At 47.6% G+C, this 23,040-nt stretch overlaps 1 protein-coding gene across 2 annotated transcripts in view; it reads left to right on the forward strand.

Moving 5' to 3' along the window:
* SGPP2 (sphingosine-1-phosphate phosphatase 2) overlaps positions 1-20,159 on the forward strand; it is a 38,099-nt gene extending 17,940 nt beyond the window's left edge. For both annotated transcript variants that reach the window (XM_049803681.1, XM_049803682.1), the window contains exons 3-5: positions 9,874-10,053; positions 12,601-12,690; positions 19,213-20,159. In XM_049803681.1, coding sequence (XP_049659638.1) covers positions 9,874-10,053; positions 12,601-12,690; positions 19,213-19,758 — 816 coding nt within the window. In that variant the 3' untranslated portion in view covers positions 19,759-20,159. The remainder of the gene's footprint in view (positions 1-9,873; positions 10,054-12,600; positions 12,691-19,212) is intronic.
* Positions 20,160-23,040: the final 2,881 nt, after the last annotated feature.

The following is a 23,040-nucleotide window of genomic DNA, read 5'->3' on the forward strand; positions in this document are numbered from 1 at the left end:
AGTTTGAAGTAAACTCTCTTGAATCTGCACAGACAAGGCTTTGATGCCTGTCACTCTTGCTACTTCAATCAGGAAGTGCAGAGATGAAAAATAACTTCACATGAACCAGCCCCCAAATGTACTTTAAATTTACACAGCACGTCTCTGCTCGAGAGGTGGAAGCCAAGTTTGTTTTTTTAATCTCTGCATGCCTTCAGGGTTGAAAGCTTTATTTTGGTGTGGAATTTCAGAGGTAAGGTAGAGATCTGGAAAAAAATAGTTACAGTTCCTGCTTAGTATTTGGCATGCTTGGAAATTTTTTTTTCTGGTTATGCTTTTCAGGGTGCTGGGATGTAAAATGTATCCACGCATCTTTTGAGCCTATAAAACTTCAATCTATACAGTATAAATAAGAGCTGGCCAGCATGGACTTTGTTGGCGTATGACAGTGATAAGCTGCTGACTCAGGTGAAGGCGGCATCTCTGAAGGAAGGCAGAGTTTGGGTGGCTGGCGGTGCCAGGTGGGCACCTGCCGGGCTGTGTGCGCCCCTCTGGGCTCCTCGCGCGGTGCTGGGGGCAGACATCCTCAGCAGGTCTGAGGAGGTCCTGGGTCTGAATCCATGGCAATTTAGTTCCCCGTCTTGCTTTTCAGAAGAACACTTTTTCCAAGGCTGTCAGCATTTAGTGTAACTTGGGCGTGATGAGGTCTGAACTCTGGCTCTCAGGGTAACCAGGAGTTTAATAACCAGCAGGAATTTACCTGCAATCATGATGCCACTGACATTACTGTGTGGTGATTGAATCCCTGGATGCTGCTTTGAAAACTCAATTTGCAGCAGACTTTGGGTTTAGCGATTCTTCTGTGTTTGTTAGTTTTTGCGCTTTTGCAACATTTTGAGAAAACAAGCTTGGAACAGCTGATAATCGTAGTCACTTGAAAGACAAACTCTAAAAAGCACCATATATTACACTGCATAAGAACATGTAAGATTGTATTCAGACATGTAAGTAACTATAAAATGTCAGAATACAAAAATAAATGGTCCATAAAATGCCAAGTGGGAGATGATAGTGTTGATTGAAAGAGAATTTTGTATGTGCTGATGCCTGTACTCTACCCTTGAAGAAAAAGGGCCAGTGAGTCTTTCATAACTGAGACCATCTGGGAATAATTCAAGGTGAAGTTCTCCTGTATTTCACTAGAACTACTAGGTGTAACATTTTCCCAGTTTTAGGTGTTAGATGATAAACCAGTTCAATGTAACAGGAGTTTTTCCTGCTATCAGGAGACTGGGCCCAAATTTCTCTTATTCAAAGTTGTCATAAGATAGTCAGCTACCTTACAGTTTTTGTCCAAAGGCTTCTTTTGAAGACAGAGTGAATCTCCTAGGATGGTGGTCAGTTGCACTTCTGGAGGCACAAGGCTCTCTTGATCTTGATCTGGTTTTGTGTTTCTGAAGTCTGACTCAAAAGAGCCAAAGTCCTGCCTCCTATATATATATATATTTTTTTTTTTAAGAAGCTGTCTGTGCTGTCTCTTCCCTCCTCCTGTCCCCTGCTGCCCCTTGCTGTGACACGCACGCTGCCCTGCTGCTGAGTGCGGCACTGCTTGCCGTGGGCTGGAGACCTGCCTCGTGGATGTGCCATTCACATTGTGGCTGGGACGACTCAAGTGTTTGAGCATCCCACCAGCTCAGTGCCATCTTGAACGTCCCATTGCACCTGCCCAAATCCCTGGCAAGCGTTGCGTAAAATTCTCGCGCAGCTAGTGCAAGGTTGATGCTTTTTCTAGAAAACAAAGCCACGCTGGAGGTGAGGTGGCAGATCCTCGAGCTCCCCTAGCCAGCCGCCCTCTCCTGTGTGGCGCATGGGCCTCGAGGAGGTGCCCAGCCTCGCGGTTGCCATTGGCATCTCTGCGCGCGGGGAGCAGCCGGCTGGCTTGGGGAGGAGATGGGGAGCAGGATGCGATCAGAGGGCGGCTTAGGGCCTCCCAGGCTGGGGGTGCCTGGGGCAGCTCTGCTTCCTCCACCTGGGCTGCTGCCTGGGCAAAAGGCCGGCAGTGCTGCTCAGTGACTTCCATAGTGTTTTTTCCTGAAGGCAGACCTTAGTTCTTGGCATAAACTTGGTGGGAGGAGGAGTAACTCCACGAGAACATGCTCTTCCTTGCCCTGCTCCTCTTTCACTGTGAACCAAGTGATGCTCGAGGGGTACAGTCACAGCTGTTACGTGTTGCAGTGTTTACTTACTCACTTCAGCCTTAGTTGGAGGATGCTGAGAATAGCAGCTGTGAAGAGTACAGACTGGATGCTTGGTTTAATTTCTGTATGGTGAATCAAAGTCACGCCTGCCTTAACAACCATGAATACAGTCTTTGCTTCTGCTTGACTAATCTTCTGCAAATGCCAGTTTATTAATAGTGCATCCTTGTTTTTTGCCCCTCTTTCCAGCGTTCCCGATGTGCTCTGTCACTCCTATCAGTGGTTAGGATAAAAACAAAAGCAACATCATTTTCTAAATGTAAATTTCCTTTCTGGGAAGATGACAAATACTATTGCAGGCCAGGGTTTCTGGAGCCAGGTTATAGAGTTTCTATTTTGGAGCCAAAACAGCAGATTCAAAGTCAGGCTGCCACACTGTGAGTCTCGGGGAAGAAGTCACCGATGCTATTGGACCCCACGGCTTCTCTAGAATTTCATCTTGTCCTTTTAATTGATCAATAGCGTAGAGAGGAGAGCTGCAAAATCAGAGGTTGAAAATAAATGTGTCTGGTTCACCTCTGTTAGCTGGAATATTACAGAGTACAAAAAGAATTGCTCCTCTGGACCTTCACATGCCTGTGGAGTGGTCAGGTGTGTGTGTCCCTGTGCCGAGGTTGTGGCAGAGGAGGAGTGATGGAGGATGTCCCACTGTCGTGGTTTAACCCCAGCCAGCAACTAGGCACCACGCAGCTGCTCATTCACTCCCTCCCCACCCAGTGGGATCGGGGAGAAAATTGGGAAAAGTAAAGCTTGTGGGTTGAGATAAGAATGGTTTAATAGAACAGAAAAGAAGAAACTAATAATGATAACACTAATAAAATGACAACAGCAATAATAAAAGGATTGGAATGTACAAATGATGCGCAGGGCAATTGCTCACCACCTGCTGACCGACACCCCGCCAGTCCCTGAGCGGCGATTCCCTGCCCCCACTGCCCAGTTCCTATACTAGATGGGACGTCCCATGGTATGGAATACACCGTTGGTCAGTTTGGGTCAGCTGCCCTGGCTGTGTCCTGTGCCAACTTCTTGTGCCCCTCCAGCTTTCTCGCTGGCTGGGCATGAGAAGCTGAAAAATCCTTGACTTGAGTCTAAACACTACTGAGCAACAACTGAAAACATCAGTGTTATCGACATTCTTTGCATACTGAACTCAAAACATAGCACCGTACCAGCTGCTAGGAAGACAGTTAACCCTATCCCAGCTGAAACCAGGACACACACACATCAAACACTTGCAGCACTGGGCCTGTTTCCTAAATCCTGCCAGACTCAGGGTGTTCCAAAGGGGAATCGTGCCCTGAGGTCACCCGTCCCGTTCCCCTGCATACAGAGCTGGCTTGGCTGTTTGTCTGTCTGCCTTCATACGTGTCTGCACCATGGCAGTAAATCTAAGTGCAGCACTCTTGCTTCCTGCCACAGAAGTGCTGCCCACAGTGATTGCAAGAGTAGTGAGGGAAAACCATTGAAAATGCCAGGCAACACCGGCAGGCAAGCAAAACCACTTCTTAGATCATTGAAGCAATACCAGAGTTATGTGAATGTCAAGGAGCCAGGTCACTTTATGGGACTGTGATTCTCACTGGGAGGGGAACAGACCCTCACCCCAGAGGGAACTCCCACAGGACAAACAAATCAATTGGCATCTGGACCTATGTGGATGCTAATGCCTCAAGTTTGATTCATCATTGTTCACTAAAGCACAATCTGTTAAAACACAAAGATAGATTCATTCTGTTTACCCCAGTGCAAAGCCCCAGGTGAAGATGTATATTTGGAGATGGACCATATATATGACTCAGAGCAAAGTCAGAGGAAACCCTCAGAAAAAAGGCTACAGAGGCTGTTGTGCTGCTATAGCAACTGCTAATTGCGTTTGTGTAGTAAAATGTAATGCTGTTGACCCAAAGTGGCAATAAAGTTTTGCCTTTCCTTCACCTGATGCCTTGGCTGTAAAGGATTGCTATTCCCCTCACGCAGGCCAGGCCACCCCAGCAGTACTGGTGGGCACCAGGGTTTGAGGAAAGTCTTGTTTTTAAGTTGCTTACAGAATTACAGAAAAACCCTCTGAGAAGGGAAGAAGTAAGAAGTCTTTACCCAAGTTTTTTTTTTTTTTTTTAATGCTTTTTGCATTTGTTTTAAGGATTTAGTTTGGAAGACTTCAGAATCATCTTCATAGCACTGGGAGAGCATGGATGCACATGAGAGGAGAGAAGGCTTATTTAAGGAAATTCAGAAAATCCCAAACTAATAGTGTTTGTGGGCTTGGGGTTAGAAAAATGCGCTTGTGTGTGTCAGGCCTGCTGCCTTTGCCCACGTGTTCAGCCGGTGCAGTTATAAATGCTGGCCCTGCAGCAGGGATGGCAGCTTCGGCACGGTCTGTGCCACATCGTGTTCCCAGCATGACCGTAGGGTGCCGAGCTGATGCGGTAGCACCTGGCAATGAAGAAGCAGTAGAGGCTGGTTCAACTCTGAACAGAATAGGGTAGCCGTACCCTAGATTTCAAGTGTGGCTCAGTAAGCCAGGCTGCTTGCTGCTTCACCACGGAGCAGAAGGAGGCGTGGGTAATATATTCCCTTGCAGTGCAGAGCAGGAGCCCTGGGTTGGAAAAGCCTGCCTCGCCTAGCCCTGGCCTCTCCTCTGCCTGTGAATGCAGCTCACGGATTCAGCCATGTAAGTGAAGTGCCTGGTTTGTGTTTCACTGAGGCAGAGCAGCGGCAAGGGACACGGGAGCTGTGCAGCCTGCAGCCGGGAGCTCCTGGGACAGGGAGAGGTGGCAGGGGACAGCCCCACGGCGATGGGCCGTGCCTGTGTGTCTTTGGAAGAAGGGGCTGGGGGGATGCATTTTATTTCCCACATCTCCAGCCGATGCTGCCATGTCACTGTCAAGTGACACTGCAAATATTAGGGAGCTGACATCCCTACTGAGGGGCCCTACCGTAGCAGCAGTATCTAAGTAACTTTTCCCTGTGTGTGTGCACACACCTCAATACAGAAGGGAAACCGGTGTTTCTCTGTGTTATGCATATGCGCAGTTATTGGCAGCGATCCTTCCACCACACCTCTGCTCCCATGCCATGGTCCACCTTGCTTTTGCCATCATTTATTTAGTAAAGACTCACTTTGTGGCATTTGTCACACGTGTAGCTTGTAGTACTTGCAAATGCAGAGGTAGAACAGAGTCCCTTACCCTCCCCTAAACAGGGTGCTCCCGTGGGAAGGCGTGGTGGGGGTCTTGGGACAAGGGCTCCCTGGATGGACCTGTCTGATTCCCAAGAGCATCGCTCTGCTTCTGGCCAGGTTTGGGGCCTGCTTGTTAGTGCCAGTGACCCGGGAAGGCTGCGGTGCTGACCTGTGATGCTTTTCCCTTTCCCATCCTTGAACTCCAGCTCCCCTCCCTCTCTGCCAGACTGAGCAGCCCCTCCTTGTTCAACAACATATCTTTGTAACTTGGGTGTGAAACAGTTAAGTTTCACTTTGGAAAGTTTGAACGGTCTTTGGTACAGGAGAGTTAGTGCTGCTGCCATCAGCTTTCAGACTAGAGAGAATTAGCCATGCCCATCCCATCAACTTTGTGAAATCTCAACTAAATTCCCATGCATTTCTGTGTAGTTATCTTCTCCAGCTAATTGCGTTCTACACAATCCATCACGGCTTTGACTTTGTTGCTTCAGTAATGGAAAAGTCTCCATGTTCAGACAAATTCACTGTGCAGAGACAGAGGTACTTATTAATGTGCAAATAAAAATTATTTATGCTGAAGTTGTCTGCAAACCATTTTCCACCAGCACTGAGGAAAATTCGGTTGATCTGCATCACTTGGACAGAGTGGAAGAGAGTCTGTGCTAGAAATAAACACAGAAGAATAGCATCAAGAGCCATAATATAGCACTCTAGGTAGGCAAAAAATGTCAGCAAGGTAAGGAAGAAGCAAACAAACAATAAAGCATGAGGAAATTATTTGCTTCAAGGTTTCTCTTCTTTTCCATGCCTATGAGATGGCAAATGGTGTCTGCTCGCTCAGTGTTCAAGAAAGGCCCTGTTGTTCCCTCTTCTCTTCAACGTTCAGCTTTGGGCTTGGAGACCCTTTGGGTGGAAATGCACATGAGCAAGTAAAGACTTTTGGAAAGGGTTTTATTTAAATCTCAGGTGAGCATGGTTTGAGCCTGGACCCTCCTTCCTCTGTAAATCTTCCCCAGCCCTTGTGAAGAAAAGTGAGCCAGGTGAAGTCCAGCACTGCAGGCTTGAGGGATCACCCTGCTTTAGGCTTTGAAACACATAAACTTGCTGCCAACCCGCTGCTACAAGGTGACTTGCTCCTGGGTCAAGCCTTAACCTCCCCTCCCCTGTTTGTCTGTCTGAAGCCATTGTGAATGCGGTTTGGCTTACCTAGGGTAGGCTGGAAATCACAGCAAAATTACCCAGTCCAGTGGACCTAAGCAATTCTGAGTAACTTGCTGTCTAGACTTGGGGTAATTTCTGACCGTGCTAAATTTATTCTACGGCCATCAAAGATTTTTGGCATTGCGCAAATAGGTAATTCAAGTCAAGCGTAGGTGAGGCTGAGCTCTGTGTTATGTTTAGCGTGGCGCCCATGCTCAGCTCTCCATCTCCCTTCTCCTCCTTTCCTGTGCTTCAGGGGTTACGGTTCGCAGTGTTTGTTACAGGGGTTTTCTCATCTGCTGGGTTGAAAAAAAGCTGATAAGAGGCCAAAACTTTCAGGCTGCTAGCTTTCTTTCCCAGGCCTGTTAGAGAGTAAATCCAAAATGACAGAGAAATAAGGCTAGGAAATAATGAAATGTGGCTTAAGAGAGAATATGCCACTTAACCAAGGCAGATACCTCCTATCCTCAGAAGACGAGAGCCGCAATAGAGTGCAATTGAGCTATATCCCGCAATGAAATATAACGCTGTAAGTGTGTTTCTGCAAAACGGTTGTCGCGTAGCGACCGCATCCATGGTGGCTTCTGACTTGGGTGTTTTTTTTACTATTTGTGGCTGAACTCTGGATGTTTGTGCCTGGTGCGCTTGCAGGGGTGTTGCCCTCGGTCACCAGCTGTGTGACGGTCCCCGGCAGGACTGATGTGCTGGGCACAGATGTGCAGGTTCCAGCTGGTGCTCTGCCTACCCTGCTCCGGGGAGGGCACCCCTCTGCCCACCGCAGGCAGATCTGGCAGAAGCTCTGGGCTGTTTGCTTTGCTGTGCTATGAGCCGAAGAGCCCCTGGGGAGCCTGGGCAGTCCTGTGTTCTTCCAGCCTCTTGTGAGCAGCGCATGGGGAGGCAGGTGAACCAGAGCAACACCTTGGCTGGGTGGCTGTTAGCAACGGTGCACTTGTCATCTTTCACCTTCTCGGGGAAGCCTGCCAGTTCAGCTGGTGGGGGATGTTTTACCGCACCCACAACTGCTGCTTCTGCCAAATAATTGGGTAAATTGCCTGTAAAACCATGTGTACAGCGCTCAAATTAGCTAAAGGCAAAGGTCTGGTGCTTCAGAGATCAGCACTTAGTCTGAATGTATTCTGGACTCTTCTTCACATTTTATGGAGGTTGTCTCACCTCTTGTTACTGTACATGTCTATCCAACATATGTTTTTAAAAAATAGAAGGGTCAGAATTTAATCTGGAATGCTAGGAATGAAGGTGGTGTGAGGATGCCTGGTATTTTTGCTTACCTGTACCACCTCCAGCGTTCAGCCTGTTTTCTACCATCAGAGAAGTCCTAGCATAGCCTTCATTTCAAAGATGACTCATTTCCCTTTCTGTAATACTCTTACGTACTAGTGCTAATAATACTTCTACAAGTGGAAGTCATTATTATAGAGGACTGCTGATAAACTGGCTTGTCCTACCTTGCCTCTCAGATGGTATCGCAAATGGTAGCCTCAATGTTTCATGTTCCGTCGGAGAGAGTAATTTTGCTTTCAACCCTGGAATTTAATTAACTTCCAAAGATGTGCCTGCATCCATTTGGAAACCGGTGGCATTAACCAAGTAAACCCATGCAGTGGTTCCTTTAAGACACTTGTTCCTTGAGCCTTTGTTTACTGTGAACAGTCCTGGGCAGGGTATTTGCTGACTGCCCTGTGCCCCCTGTATCAGGGTGAAGTAGGAGCAGCCAGGTGTGCCACAGGTGGTGCTGATAATAAGGCGGTAATGTGATTCATGTCATGGGGGATAAAGGATGCAAAGGCACCAGCAGTCACTTTTCCAGGCTCTGGTGCTGGCTGTAAGCCTAGCGCTCCCCGTGGCATGTGCTTTGCTGTAGAGAGAGGGCTGAAGGAACACTACATTTTGGCTTTTTTCTGGTCCTGATTTGTGAATCCTGACGTCTTTCTTTTTACGTGAAGCCATTTTTTGAATGGCTGTTGGGAGAGAGAGGGATGCAGCGTGGCTGGTGACAAATGTGGCAGCGGATGATCGTGTTGCTGCTCTGGCATATGGCTAACACCAGCATCGGGAGGATTGTTATTTTAGGACCCCTCCTTTGCTAGCGGAAGTGTGAGAAGCAGATCAGCACGCCGTCTCGCACAGCAACTGAGCTTTCATGGCAGACATCAGTTAAACTGATTTTTGTATTTAAAAAAAGAAAAGAAAAAAGTTTTGCTTTGTTTTGTAGAGCTTGCTTTGCATATGTCAGGCTGCGCTATCCAAAGGGAGGAGGGTGGTTACAGAAAGCAGATACGTTCTCCAGGGACAGTCTGGGTGACTTTTGTTCACATCCTTCTCGCTGTGGATGCTGAGAGCCCGTTGCCTTTGGGACGAGGGTGCTGAGGAGCAGGGGATGTCAGCGTGGCAGGTGCCCTGGGCGCTGCAGGGTGGGCTGTGCCTCCTGGGCATGCTGGCCGGCTTTGCCTCTTGCCTCTGCTTCCCATTGCTACTGCTTGCAGTGACCTGAGAATGCAACATTTTCCCCCCAAATCACTGCGTTGCAGTGCTCGGTAGCCAATTAATGGAGCCCTTGCTTTAAACCTCTGCTGTCCCAAGCAGTGCACAAAAGCCCTTTGTTGTTGGGGAGTTAGGCAGGAGAACGGGTACTTTATGTTGCTTGTCCAGTTTTCTCTCTGCTGCCTCCCTGGGGGTGCCAAAGTTATTATTTAATAACCACACTGGTGGTACGTCCCAGCGGGGTTCCTGCAGCACCTGGTGCTGTGGGTGGAGTGGGAGGGAGCTGATGGGAACAGGAGAGCTGGTGCTGCCCTCGGAGAGCTGCTGCGTAGAGCTGGGAGGGACGCGGCTGGGCAAGGCAGTGATTTGACGGTGGTGACGGAAGAAAATTCTGTTACAGCTGTTTGCTTTGCAGGAGAGGAGTTGTAAGGGATAGAGAGGAAACAAACTGCTCTAGCGTGGAGTGGGAGCCAGCTGTCTGTCTCACGCCATCCCGTATTGCTGCATCTCGTCAGCAAACCCTCCTTTTGGTCCCGCTTCTGATCAGGTTACAAGATGGTGCAGTAAAACCGCCGCTTCCTTCGCGCTGACTGGGATAATGGAAACCCCTTTAATAATTCAGGGGATAAATTCTGCACTTGGGGTGGTGGATTTTGCAGGAAAAAGCACAGAAACAGAGGTGGTTCTTGGGTGGGCTGAGTGGGGATTGCCTGTGCTGGCTGACAGCCCTGTGGTCTCTCCTCTCCCCAGATAGTGATGTACATAGGGCAAGTCTCCAAGGACATCCTGAAGTGGCCTCGGCCCCTCTCACCACCTGTCGTCAAGCTGGAAATGAGGACGGATGCAGAGTATGGGATGCCTTCCACCCATGCCATGGCAGCTACCGCCATCTCCTTCTCCTTTCTCATTGCAACCGTGAACCAGTACAAGGTAGGGGGTACAAAAAGAAAAAAAGAAAAAAAAGCAAAGCATGTGTCTCCTTCCAGCAAGCTGCAGAAAACCAGCCAATCCAAAGCTGTTGCCACTTCAGAGGAGCTCTGTATTTCTTTTCACAGACATGTATTTTTCCCTGTTGTTACCCGTAGCTGGCCAATAATAGACACAAGAAGAAATGTAGCAGAAACCTCCTTAGTATGAACCCCGCTCAGAGCTGCGGGCAGGCTACCCTGCCCTGCCCTGCCCTGGTTTGGTGGGTTTGCTGTGTTTTCACACATGGGGCGACCGTGGAGGGAGCCGTGGTGCTGCTGCAGAAGATGCCTGGCGTCAGCATTTTTTACTTGCTCCATGCCCACAAAGGCAACGCTGCACATTGGGAAATGCCAGCTCTCAGGGAAACCAAAGGAGCTCTGTGTCGCCTGGTTTTTGTGTGATGTAGGAAAAGCATCCCTGGAAATCCCCTGGCTCTAACCTGTGTTCGACTAATGGCATACAAGACAATTTAAGAGCCTGTTTGTCAGAGAAGTAACAGCAGTTTCACTGCAGTGGAGCTGTAGGCTGCCTGGGGAGATCTCATAATTATTTTCCCCAAACCTTCAGCCTTTTGTCTTTCTAAAAGGTTTATTTCCCAGAAATTCATTTCTTCATGATGATTATTTTTGTTTCATTTTATGAATCCAAACATGTGTTTCCTGAATTCTAGCAATAATAACTTCCTGGCTTCATTGTATTTAAGTGTGTTTCTCAGCCTTCTCAAGTGTATTTCAAAGATAAACCCATGTAACCAAGAGGGCTCGCAGTACGGCCAGGGAGTCTCACTGTCACAGCGTCCCTGGGTGTCCTCCCCATAGTGCTAGCATGTATGCACAGACAAAAGGTGGCCACCCATTTGATGAAAGGTGCTGTGTCCTGCAGCTGTAAATCATAGAAACAAAGATCTCCGGATTACACCGAGGTCCCTGAATTAGTTTAACTTCTCACTCATCTGGTCCCAGCCGTGGAGCAGTGGGCTTTGCTCCTGCCCACGGTGCAGGGATGAGCGAGAAGTTCAGCGGTGCCCAAACCTGCGCCGCCAGCCTCCTGCTCCCCGGTAACTGTATGGTAACTGGTCGGAGCAGCTTGGCAATGCGATGGGGAGGAGGAGCCATAAGATGGGATATTTGTCAGCCCTGGAAGGCCAGATCCATCCCATGTGTCGGAGCTGCCAAAAAGACCCGGTCAGCAGCACTTTCTCCACCTCCTCAATTGATACGCTGCCAGTGGGACACGCAGCTCTTCACGGGCTGCCTTGTATTTCTTGGGAACTGCCATGAAACAATAAAGCTGCTGTAAAATAATTAAATGATTTAATTGCCTCTATTAAGAAGGAAAAATCTACCAGTACATTATGCTGCTATCTTCTCAAGCTGCCCTGGTCATCAATTACTGATCTGGACTAGCTCCCAGGCTGCCTGCTGAGGGGGGGAATAAAGTGGGCATAAATCCTCTGAAGGCTTAGAGAAATGTGGAACAAACAGTGTTTTATGAACTGGGAGTGACATCTGCAGCCGGGTCTGAGCTCTCTACTCCGGGGGCTAGAATATGCCAGGGAAAAAGGGTCAGAAGTGAGTTGTTATGCTTAAAATTTCCACAGAAGCATTTTTGCACTGACCTGTGGCCACCCTGGTCAGTTGTCAGCTGCTCAGCAGTAGATGGAGATTTTGTGTTGAATCAGGTGAATTAAGTTCATTTATTTATATTTTAGATTAGTTTATTTTTTTCAGAAATATCTCCTTTACGGACTGAAAGGAGCTTACCAGCCCACTCGGTTTCAGGATTTGAATGAGTGGATTAAGGGCTAATATGTTAAGCTTATTCTTTACCAAACGTGGGGGGTTTTTTTCCTTTTTGAATATAGATTTATTTCAACGCTTCTTTCCATGTTTGTAGGCAACTCAGAGAGGGAATTAAGCAAAACCATCTTCATAAGAAGACAATTAAACCTTAAGTGTCACAGGGAAGAGTGGTCCTGACTGCTCTAATAGCTGGATTGCGGTTCCAGCCCAGACATTGATTTTCCCCTCCCAGCCCGCTGCTGGAGGACTATTGATCACACTTCTGGTCAGGCTCTGTGGCTATCGTGTTCCCCTTGGGTGATCTGAGGCTGCAATTCAACCTCGGGCACCGTTTGTACAACGTGCTGTACCTTTTTTCCTTAAGGCCTTTAGCACTAACAAGGATTTTGCAGGTAGATATGCAGGGAAAAACGCTGCAAATGCCATCTATCTCCCAGGCTTCCCCACACTAAGACTAGACCTTTGCAAAAGAGGGCACCACAGATAATGAAACGACCTTCCAGCAGGATTGCACGTTGGCCGATGTGAGGTCTCGTCTTGGGTCATGTTAATCTCTTTGGGAAAGTACGGCTCAGGAGCTGCTTCCCAAGGCGAGATCCTTACATCAGTCTGGCTGCTTGGATGTTTTGTTTCAGATATATACTGATGTTAAAGTGGATAATGGTGTAATGGGTGTATTTTTTTTTTTTCCCCCCCCTTTTCACAGTATCCATTCGAACTAGGCCTGGTAGCAGCATTTGTGTTTTCGACGCTCGTATGTCTCAGCAGGCTTTACACAGGAATGCACACAGTCCTGGTAAGGATGCTCTGCTCTGCGCTGCCCCGTGCCGGTCGTGCCTCCAGCTCTGCTTACCTACGGCGATTCCCATCTCCCACTCTTCAAGCGACGCATGTCCTGCCTTGGCTGTGCCACTGCAGGAGTATTGGAGTCATGTCACTGAATTTCAGGCTGTATATTCAAAGGCAGCTGTGAGGAAACCCTCAGGCTATTGCTATTTGAGTCTTCAGGGGAATTATTTATACCATTAGGGAAGCAGAGGTGCGTGTGGGTTGAGGAGCGGGGTGAGGTTGGTGAGGCATCTGACTTGTAGTTCTCTATTTTGAAATTTTAATTGCGAGGAATGCACTTGGGCAACTGATGCTGCTCCTTAGCTAAGCCTTTTGTGCAATAGTATCACTATTGTCAGCAAGAAATATTCCAGGCTGGTTTAGTCTGGGAGTGTCAGGGAGGGAATAGCAGATCAGTGAGTCACGCCGGCGACCAGCAAGAGCAGAGGAGAGGGTAAAACATGACAAGTGAGCTGCCCTTGGGGGACTGGGGGACAGCATGTCTCGTGTTACCATACAGGGACATGGCACTTAAAAAGGTGTTATGACAAACTTCTTGTTTTCAGATGAAAGGAAATTCATTCTTAAAGGACTGAGGTGCACAAATACTTTGTCCGAAAATAATCATAAAATATCTGTGACTTTAAATGACAGACTTGTTGGGCACAGTTGTTTAGAGATGTCAGTCCTGCTTTAAGAACAGATTTCAGTGCAACTTTGGTTATGCAGTAGCTGGCTCCTTCCTGATGAGAGGAAACATTATTGATCTGATATATGTAGTGGGCAGAGGGGTGGTCCAGCTTCCCAAGTATGGATAAAAACTTCTGGCTACTTCCCACGGGAGTTTGATGTGCATTGTTGGTTGGTTGCATATGCATAAAATATTGCATTTTTTTACTAAGTAATAGTTATGTTTGCAATAAGGAGACTTGATGACTGTAAGAAAAGAAGCCCTTACAAGATGAAGGTTATCTATAAAGTATAGCTTGACCTTCCCTTCCAGGCCTAGTGGACCAAAACAATATCTTAAATCGAAGCTGGAGACACCCTTTCTTGTCTAGTGACCTTAAGTCAATCAGTAAAAATTCTTCGCATACTTTCCTTGCTGGTCCATCATAATGAAAGACTCCTCTAAATTTAGATGGATTTTAGGGTAAAGAAGAAAAAGTCCTTTGTGCCTTTGACACGATAAAAAAGGGTTTTTTAAAAAAAAAAAAAAAAAAAGCTCCTTAGCTGAACTGTGAGTAATGCTGCCTTTCAAAAGGCCAAATGTACTTTGCCGCGTTCTTCATCCTGTGCGTGCCGTGTTGGGGACGGAGCTGGGGAAATGCCGGGTGATCACAGCTGCCCAAATGGAACCCCGCTTTCTGTGGTGCCATCCTACCTGCAATGACAAGTTTTTTTGGGGAAGAAGTGCCATTCAGAGCTGCTCAGCCAAGCCACCAGCCGAAACAGCCTCTGTCTAACGGATTTTTAACGGAGGTCTTAATAGAAAATGAATACGGACAGGATATAGTTATGTATTAAGTGGTCATAATAATTTAGTAAAGCAAACGAATGGGTAACATATACCCACCAACTCAGTGTAACTGAATTTTTCCTGTCTGAGGAACCAGAGAAGGAGTGGCAAGGAAACCTCTGCACTGTGCTTTCCTATAGCTGTAGCTGAAGCTCCGGTGCGGGTCTCATCTTCTGTAGTCTCAGCTCTACAAATAAGTCTGTATTTCAGCATTGCTGGCATTGCTTTTGGATCAGGAGTAGCCTCAAAAAGCACAGTCGTGTCAGTAGAAGAGACGTTACCATTAAAGACCTGGAGAGGCAGTAAGCTGGTATGAGAGCTATCTGCATCATTATAGCCATATCAGAATGAATAGTATGCTTAGGGAAAAGGGAATAAACACCCGTTGCCTGGTCTGTTACCAGGAGAGCATCACCCAGCTAGAGAATGGGGTGGAAGCAATGCGCTTGCACTGCTGAGAGGTAATTTAATTACAACAACCCATCTTCACCACCCCAACGTTAGAATATCCCGCGTGTGTGGGGAAGCAGGGGAAAGGCAGGGTCCTTCCTTTTAGGTCTTAAATGGCGGAATCTGAGGAGCTGGAGAAGAGGGAATCTGGAGTTACCTGGAAAGGGCAAAGCAAAAATTTGGACACATTTTGAAGCAGCGAACCTGTAACATTTTAGGGTTTATTTTTAAGGAACAAAAAGCAACTGGAGATAATTGGACTGGGTTTTTTTTATTGTTGTTTGCTTTTTTCCCCAGAGAATTGTATTTTAGAAAATACCTCTTTACTCTCCATCCGAAAACTTTGGCCCAATTTTTGATCCCTGCCTCAGTGAGGTGAACAAGGTTTCCTGTCTCACGGCTGCTGGAGCATGTCTGAGTCATCTTGTGCTTGAAATGCTGAGCGATGGTGTTCATGTGAGTGCACAGTATTGCAGAAAGATGCATGCAAGTTCATTGCAAATCGTATTGGGAAGAACTCCATCAGCCGAGGGCAGCCCTCCCCGGCCAGGGGAAGAGGGGAGGCTTTTAGCCTTCTTTTAACACTTCGGGGCCAGGAATTTCTTAATGCACCAGGCTGATGGATTTGGCATTCGCCGTGGCAGCAGAGCTGAGTCTCCTCCTGGCTGCAATGCGTGCTCCCCTGTCTCCAGCCAGCGGCGGGGGCTTGAGGAGGCAGCCGGTCACGCCAGAGCCACAGCTGATGCTGTGACAACCTTACTGGTACTGTAGCTTCCCACTGGTACTGCCCCGAGTTAAAAGCAATAATGCCCTGTGCCAGCCTGCGTGGGGCTAGGATACAGAGAGAAGTCAAAAGGTCACTTTTTATGGCCAAAAAGCAAACCTGAAAGTTGTTTCTGTAAACAAAGTAAATTCCGCCTCCCCCCCAGATATACTGATTCAGCATTGATGCATTTATTGCTGATTACAGCACCCTCAGGAGAAGGTACTCTGTAGCCCCCACTCCACTCCTTTGCTGTGCTGTATCTCAGGTTTTTTACTACCACCATTAATCCTGAAATTATCTTAAATATTTTAAAGCTGATAAACAAACAACATATTGGCATCACTTTACACACTATGGCAGTACAGCCCTTGTGGGACGAAACAGAGTAACCTATAGGAGATTTCTGTTTAGGAGAGTGAGTAGAGCCTCACACTGTAAATGAAAGCGTGAAGGGAATTCAGACAGTAAGTGACCATATACAAGACAGAATAGGAAAAGTGTTATTTTTGCCTTGAGTGGCAGTATCAGGGAAGATGCTGAAGTACCACTGTGTTTGGGGCGCTGGTTCGATATTTTGGGGGCATTCTGTGAGTGTTTCCAATTCCAACCGTAGTTTCAATGGGAAGAGCACAGAAGGGTCTTGCCTCCAGAAAGCTTTTTCAATCCTAAACCAAGTTGTGCTCTAAGACCTTGTGAAACAAAAAACCCCAGCGCAGTGTGAGAGTGGCAGCAGCGGTGCCAGTACCCACGGACCGTGCCACCGCCGTGCTCCATCGGTGAAAAGCATCAGCAGAAAGCATTTTGAAATGCCCAGTCCTGCATCCCAGGCATCACGTGCAACTGGGCGTTTACCTCAGTTGTTTTTCGTTATGTACCTGTAGCACAGGAAAATAACTTGAACCACTCGCAGCATTAGAAACCCGATACTGGCCTGTTCTTTAGGTAGCAAAGCAAAATAACAGCTCTCTAGTTAAAATCGATAGGAGCGAGGCCTCCCTTGTGTCGAACGTGGGCAGATGCTAGTTGCTGGGGGGGAGGCAGGGGCTGCTGTGCAGCAGCGGGGGGGCTTTTGGGGAGGGATGGACCCTGTGGAGGACTGGTCTGTGCTGAGGGAGCCGGAGCTTCCCAGCAGGGAAACGGGAGGTTTTAAGCTTTGCTGGTAGTGCTGCACCTTGAGCAAAATTCATGCCTGCCCTCCTTTAAAAATTCCTTTGTAATTGCGGGTTTGGCAAGAGGCTAATCTGTTTACACAGGCAGACGAACAAGAATGTGCTTCCTGGGAGTGCTAACAGCAGCTCCACTGCCAGGCAAAGCTAAGGTCCTGCTCCTGGTGGCACAGTAGGGACAGTCCAGAAAAGCAGTTTTTCTCACAGAAATCAGAGCCATCCCTCCTCTTCCCATCTTCTCCTTAGTTTAACAGGCAAGAGGGGGGGGGGGGGGGGGGGGAGGGGAATCTTTAACTCTGCATGGCTAAATGTCCTTGTAAAGTGTTGGTCTTGAATTCACCCGCCTCCTCTGCGTGTTCTGAGAAAATCAAACCTCTGCCCGTACCGCAACCAAAGGGAGTCACTACTGACAGCTGCGGCTGGCTATGTCCCATGCTCTTCAGCAGCTTCTAGTAAGGAATCTCCAAAATGAGAAGCCCATATATTGGTGGATAGGGGAAATTCCAGACTAAACCACCGGTCTCCAAACATTTTTGATCAGTAAAAAAATTCTGAGCATGCACCCCAATATATGTATATTTAGTTATTGAATTATTTACAGGTACTATTGTACTGATATGTACATCATAAAACATACACAAAAATAAAAATTAAAAAGGAATGAGATAAGGATGAAATAAGCACTACTTTAAAAAAATAAATATTTTATTGTAGTTATTAGTGGTGCAAAAAGTATTTTCTTCCCACAGCCCGATGGGTTGTCTTGCACACCCACTTTGGAGACCACTGGTATAAGCCACTGGTCGGGAGCAGAGCTGGTTATCTGGGTCCTACCTGAAAACTGCAGGAGCCATGTCACTGTATTGGGGGTGAACGGGAGGATAATAAAATTCAGAAAACTTTAATTGGGTCCATAAATAGAGGTTGTCTGCGCCCTGGCTGGGAACCGCTGGAGTCAGCTGGGTAAATCTGAGCAAAGCTTTTGTTAGGGGAATGTTAATGTTTGGTTAAGTATCTTTAATTGGAACGGAAAAGAACAGCTTTTGAGTTTCACTCCTTAGTCACACGTGGAGGGGGTATTGAGATGTCAGGACTTTTTCTTCTAATATGAGGTGGACAAATAGTGGGGTGGGAAATGGAGGTACAGCATGGCGATGGGATTTCTGAGCATCAGTGCTGGGAGCAACCCCCAGCTCTTTCGTATTGATGCAGTTACTTAGTGTTGGGCCAAAAAATGCCTTTGTGTGTAAAGTTATCGTCTAAAAATTGTATCAAAAGATGGATTGTTGTGAAATATTGATACCTAATGGTATTTTACACATTAGACATCTGTGAACAACTTTTTGTATTTCCATGGCTGTCCTCTCGTCATGGATGAGGGAATAAATGTAAGTGAAAATTTGTATCAGGAATATGCAAAATGGATCTGGGAGTTGCTTAAAACTAAACATGCTGTGAATCTATTGCATGGAAGTTGTAAACAGCTAAAGTTCAGCCATACTGGAGTAATGCATTTACCAGAAAGTCATAAATATTTCTGTTGTCCCCTCATTCCTGCGTAACTATAAGTGAAGTTCTCATAAATAATTCATTTTAGATGGTGACCAGGCATGGTACTAGTCAACTGTCATGGCCCTGTGAAAAAGATACAATCTTGAGAAGAGGAGGCTTCTGTCTGTGATTAAGTTTAGCTTTTGCAGTGCATTTCATGGTCAGAGCACAGACTCTGCTGCCTCCTGAGTGAGGCTGGGAAAGCAGCGCAGGGAAACTTGTTACATTGCTTTATTTTATCTGGCTTCTCTCATACAGACAGCTTTTGTTAGGGGTTACCTCTTGTCTCCTTTCCCAGCCTTGCGGTCGACAACAATCAAGTTCTCAAAACACCTTATTTGCTTCTGTTAATAAATTAGGTTTTAACTATGCGCTTGCCTCGGGCGCTTTACTGCAAGCCAGATTTCAGAGGCTTGGGCAACAAATTTCTTCTTGACATATTCCTGCCCAGCGGTGCCTACTTCTCACCACGGTTGGCAGAAATCATGGCACAGGCACCATGTCCTGCAGCTTTGCGTTTTTCTCCTCCAGAGCCTCTGCTCCTGGACTGGGCGCTTGTCTCTGACAAAAGACAGCATCTTCCCATTTCTGCAAAGCAAGCAAGCGATAATCCTACTGATGTGATGAAATTACTTGTGGGATTATGGGAGGGGAAGGGGTTGTATGAATGCAGCTTGCTGCGATATCATCCCTGAGATGGAGTTGTGCATGTGCCTTTTCCATTGAGGTCGTAAGTGGAGAGTGCCCTTAAAACATAAAAGCAGGTGGGGGAAAGAATCTCACTTTTTCAGGGGAAAAATATAGGTCAACAGATACATTCATGTAGACAAGGCTAACGCTGGGTTCACGGATTGTCGCGATTTGTTTAGCACAAGCTTCAGGTTGTCATGTGCGTGGACAGTGCCATCACTGTCAGTTCAGGGTGTTCCTCTGATGCTGTGTGCCCACAAATGCAGATACTGGTCTTTTATCATCAACCAAGAATATTTGTTTTACCTTCCAGGTCTCACAAAGCTTTTAAACGTGATCTCTTTGCAGGATGTGATCGGCGGAGCGCTGATTTCAGCTGTGCTGCTCGTGCTCTTGTATCCTGCGTGGGACATGATAGATCACTTGCTGTTAACTAGTCCCTTCTGTCCACTGCTTTCCATAGTTGTGCCACTTGTCTTATGTTACAACTATCCCAAACTAGACTATTACAGCCCTACCAGGGCAGACACCACTACTATCTTAGGAGCAGGAGCTGGAGCAACTGTGGGATTTTGGTTAAATAACCAGTATGCTGCACCAGCCTACACTGGCAAAAATTTTCAGCTTGGATATCCTCTGATCACCAGTAAAATAGTGGTGGTTGTGCTAGCCAGGTTTTTCGTAGGGATCTTAGTTGTTCTACTGACACGCCAGCTCATGAAGAATGTGGTCCTTGGCATGCTGGGTTATCGGTACAAGTTTCCCATTGGTGACCTGGAAGCCCGGAGACGACTGGAAGTCGAAGTGCCATATAAATTTATAACGTACTCCTCAGTTGGCTTCAGTGCTACCGTGATTGTGCCACTGCTGCACAAGCTGTTAGGATTGATGTGAGCACGGTGCCTTCCTTACAAAGTTATGTATGGCACCACCATTTCAGAGATGCAATAAGTCAAGCAAGGCTGGTAACTTGACTGGAAAGTGTTTTGTGCCTTTCTGCACTGGTGTGGTGGGTTGACCCGGGCTGGATGCCAGGTGTCCACCAAAGCTGCTCTATCACTCCCCTTCCTCAGCAGGACAGGGGAGAGAAAATATAACAAAAGCTCATGGGTTGAGACAAGGACAGGGAGAGATCACTCGCCAGTTACCGTCAGGGGCAAACCAGACTCAACTTGGGGAAATTAATCTAATTTATTACCAATCAAACCAGAGTAGGGTAATGAGAAATAAAACCAAATCTTAAATACACCTTCCCCTTCACCCCTTCCTTCTTCCCAGGCTCAACTTCACTCCCAATTTTCTATACCCAGCCCCCCCTTCCCCCCCCCCCCAAATGATGAAGGGGGACAGGGAGTGGGGGTTATGATCAGTTCATCACGTTGTCCCTGCTGCTTCATCCTCCTCGGGGGCAGGACTCATCACACTCTTCCCCTGCTCCAGCGTGGGGTCCCTCCCACAGGAGACAGTCCTCCATAAACTTCTCCAACGTGGGCCATTCCCACGGGCTGCAGTTCTTCACGAACTGCTCCAGCATGGGTCCCTTCCACGGTGTGCAGTCCTTCAGGAGCACACTGCTCCAGCGTGGGTCCCCCACGGGGTCACAAGTCCTGCCAGAAAACCTGCTCCAGTATGGGCTCCTCTCCACAGATCCGCAGGTCCTGCCAGGAGCCTGCTCCAGCATGGGTTTCCCACGGGTTCACAGCCTCCTTTGGGCATCCCCCTGCTCTGGCTGGGGTCGTCCCCAGGCTGCAGGTGGAGATCTGCTCCACCGTGGACCTCCCTGGGCTGCAGGGGGACAGCCTGCCTCACCAGGGTCTTCCCCACGGGCTGCAGGGGAATCTCTGCTCCGGTGCCTGGAGCATCTCCTCCCCCTCCTCCTTCACTGACCTGGGTGTCTGCAGGGCTGTTTCTCTCACATGTTCTCACTCCTCTCTCCAGCTGCAGTCTCTGTGTGCCCTGCAACTTTTTTGCCCTTCTTAAATCTGCTATCCCAGAGGTTCTGCCACCATTGCTGTTGGGCTTAAGTCTTGGCCAGCAGTGGGTCCATCTTGGAGCTGGCTGTCATTGGCTCTGTTTGACACAGGGAAAGCTTCTAGTAGCTTCTCACAGAAGCCACCCCTGTAGACCTCTGCTACCAAAAGCTTGCTATGCAAACCCAATACAACTGGCCTAAAATACCTGATTTGGAGGAGTCATGGGAATCGCTGTACACAAATAACTTTGGGTCAGAAATCACTGACCCCACTGTGTCCCATAATTAGAGACCCCTGGCCCAGATGACTAAAGATGACAAGCACAGCATACAAAGCCCAAATCCCTGCTGGAGCAGCAGCAGCAGCTATTTTGCCATGGGGTCAGGGGTGTCAGGAAGCATGGCTGTGTCTGTGGAACACTAGCCCTGTGGCTCTGTGGGCTGCGAAATGGCCTACTTGGCCATGGGGTTGCTCCTGCTGAAGCAGGACAGCAAGCCAAAGAAGGGCTTGCATTTGGGGCACGGGGGACCAAGCAGCTGGTGGGGTGGGGGAAGAGACAACCAGCCAAGAACCAAGTACCGTCCTTGGGGCATGCAGAGCTCTGTCTGTGCTCCGCTATCCCCTGGGGACTGGGGGCGAAGGAAGAGTGGCTGAAGATGGGAAGGTGATGTGGAGGTGGAAGCTCTTCAACTGCTGGCACCTTCGCGCTGTTGGGCTTTGGTGGAGCATCCTGCTGGCCAAGACGGCAGGTTTCTTCAGTAACAAGCATTGGCAGAGGTCAGAGATGGTCACACTTGGATACAGCTGAGCATTTCCCTAAAGAAATCTGATAATCGTTGTACTTGTCGCTTGTCATAGGGTCTTCTGATGGCATTGCCAGACCTGGCTAATTCTGTGTGTATGGTCTTATGCACTGCAATTCCTCAAAAAAACCCAACAAACCAAACAAAAAAGTAGAACAGAAGAAAGAAAAAATCCAACACAAAACATTTTAAGTGATATGTAACAAATTTATCTTGGATATTGGTAAGAAAGCCTCCACTAAAGAACCTTTGCCTACGTACAGCCGAGCAGAGTTGTTACTGCAATGTTGAGGCTTGTGTTCAAACTGTTTAACTCTGATTTAGCTTCCCTGTCTAGGGGATGGGACAGAGTCCTTCCTATCATGCAGGAGTGACAAGTAGTGTCCTTAAACTGCATTGTGGAAGGAGCTGAGTGGGGTCTCCAGTGACTACAACGTGTGGCGATGATAAGATGCCATCATTTTCTGGTGCTGCACAGCATTACAGTTGGTCTTCCATGCATCTTGCAATACTGTGTGTACACTCGTGGAGTAGCAGTTGAGGAGTGTTCATAGGAGGGTCACTATAACTCAGGCTGCTTATTTTAAAAAAATATATATCAGCTGTTGGACCAATGAGCTGTTGAGAAATACAGTGGTGAACGTGGTCTGCTTGGCTAGAAAAATGTAACACGCTATGACCACAGGGCTTCAAGCATGGCCCCTGTGCATTTCCTGGCAGAATGTGCAGTGAAAGCCCGCTTTTTAACCATGTATGCTTGTCTTCTTGGCTTCAAGAAAAATTAACTTGAAGAATGTAGAGGTGCTTTGCCATCAATTGACTGCTTGGATAAATATAACCAAGTTCCAAAAACATAGCTGGGAGTTTTGGCTGAGACATGGGAGGCGTGCACATGGAAAGAGCTGTGCGATTTTAAAACCAGTTCAGTAGTCTCCAGAAGAAATGCAAGCAGAAACTTTAACCATTTTTAGATTTTCCCAGGCTGTGGATAAACTGTTCTAAATCAGGCTGCGTGGACTTTACATGTGCATGCAAATGGCTTCAATGAGTAAGCAGGGCATGTGCCCACTCACACATGCCCTTTGGTGAGCGCCGGATTCAGGCCACCAAAGCCACGGGCTCCAGTCCTTAGTGTCCCTCCCTCCCACCCACCACAGAAGCGCTGCCATCAGGCTTTAAAACACCTTTAAAATACCTTCTGTTAAGAGTGCTTTATGATGTACAGCTGCATGGCAGAGCTGAAGCCCTGGGGAGGTGCCACATCACAGTGGATGGGTCCAAAATTGGGGAAAATACTTGGCAGCAAGCTGAGGGTTTAAGCTGTGGGGTTGAATCAGTCCCAAGAAAGGCACGGTTTGACAGGGACATTCATGCAGTTTTACGTGTAAAATTTCTGTTCT

This window comes from Accipiter gentilis, chromosome 6, assembly GCF_929443795.1.
Source record: "Accipiter gentilis chromosome 6, bAccGen1.1, whole genome shotgun sequence".
Lineage (NCBI taxonomy): Eukaryota > Metazoa > Chordata > Aves > Accipitriformes > Accipitridae > Astur > Astur gentilis.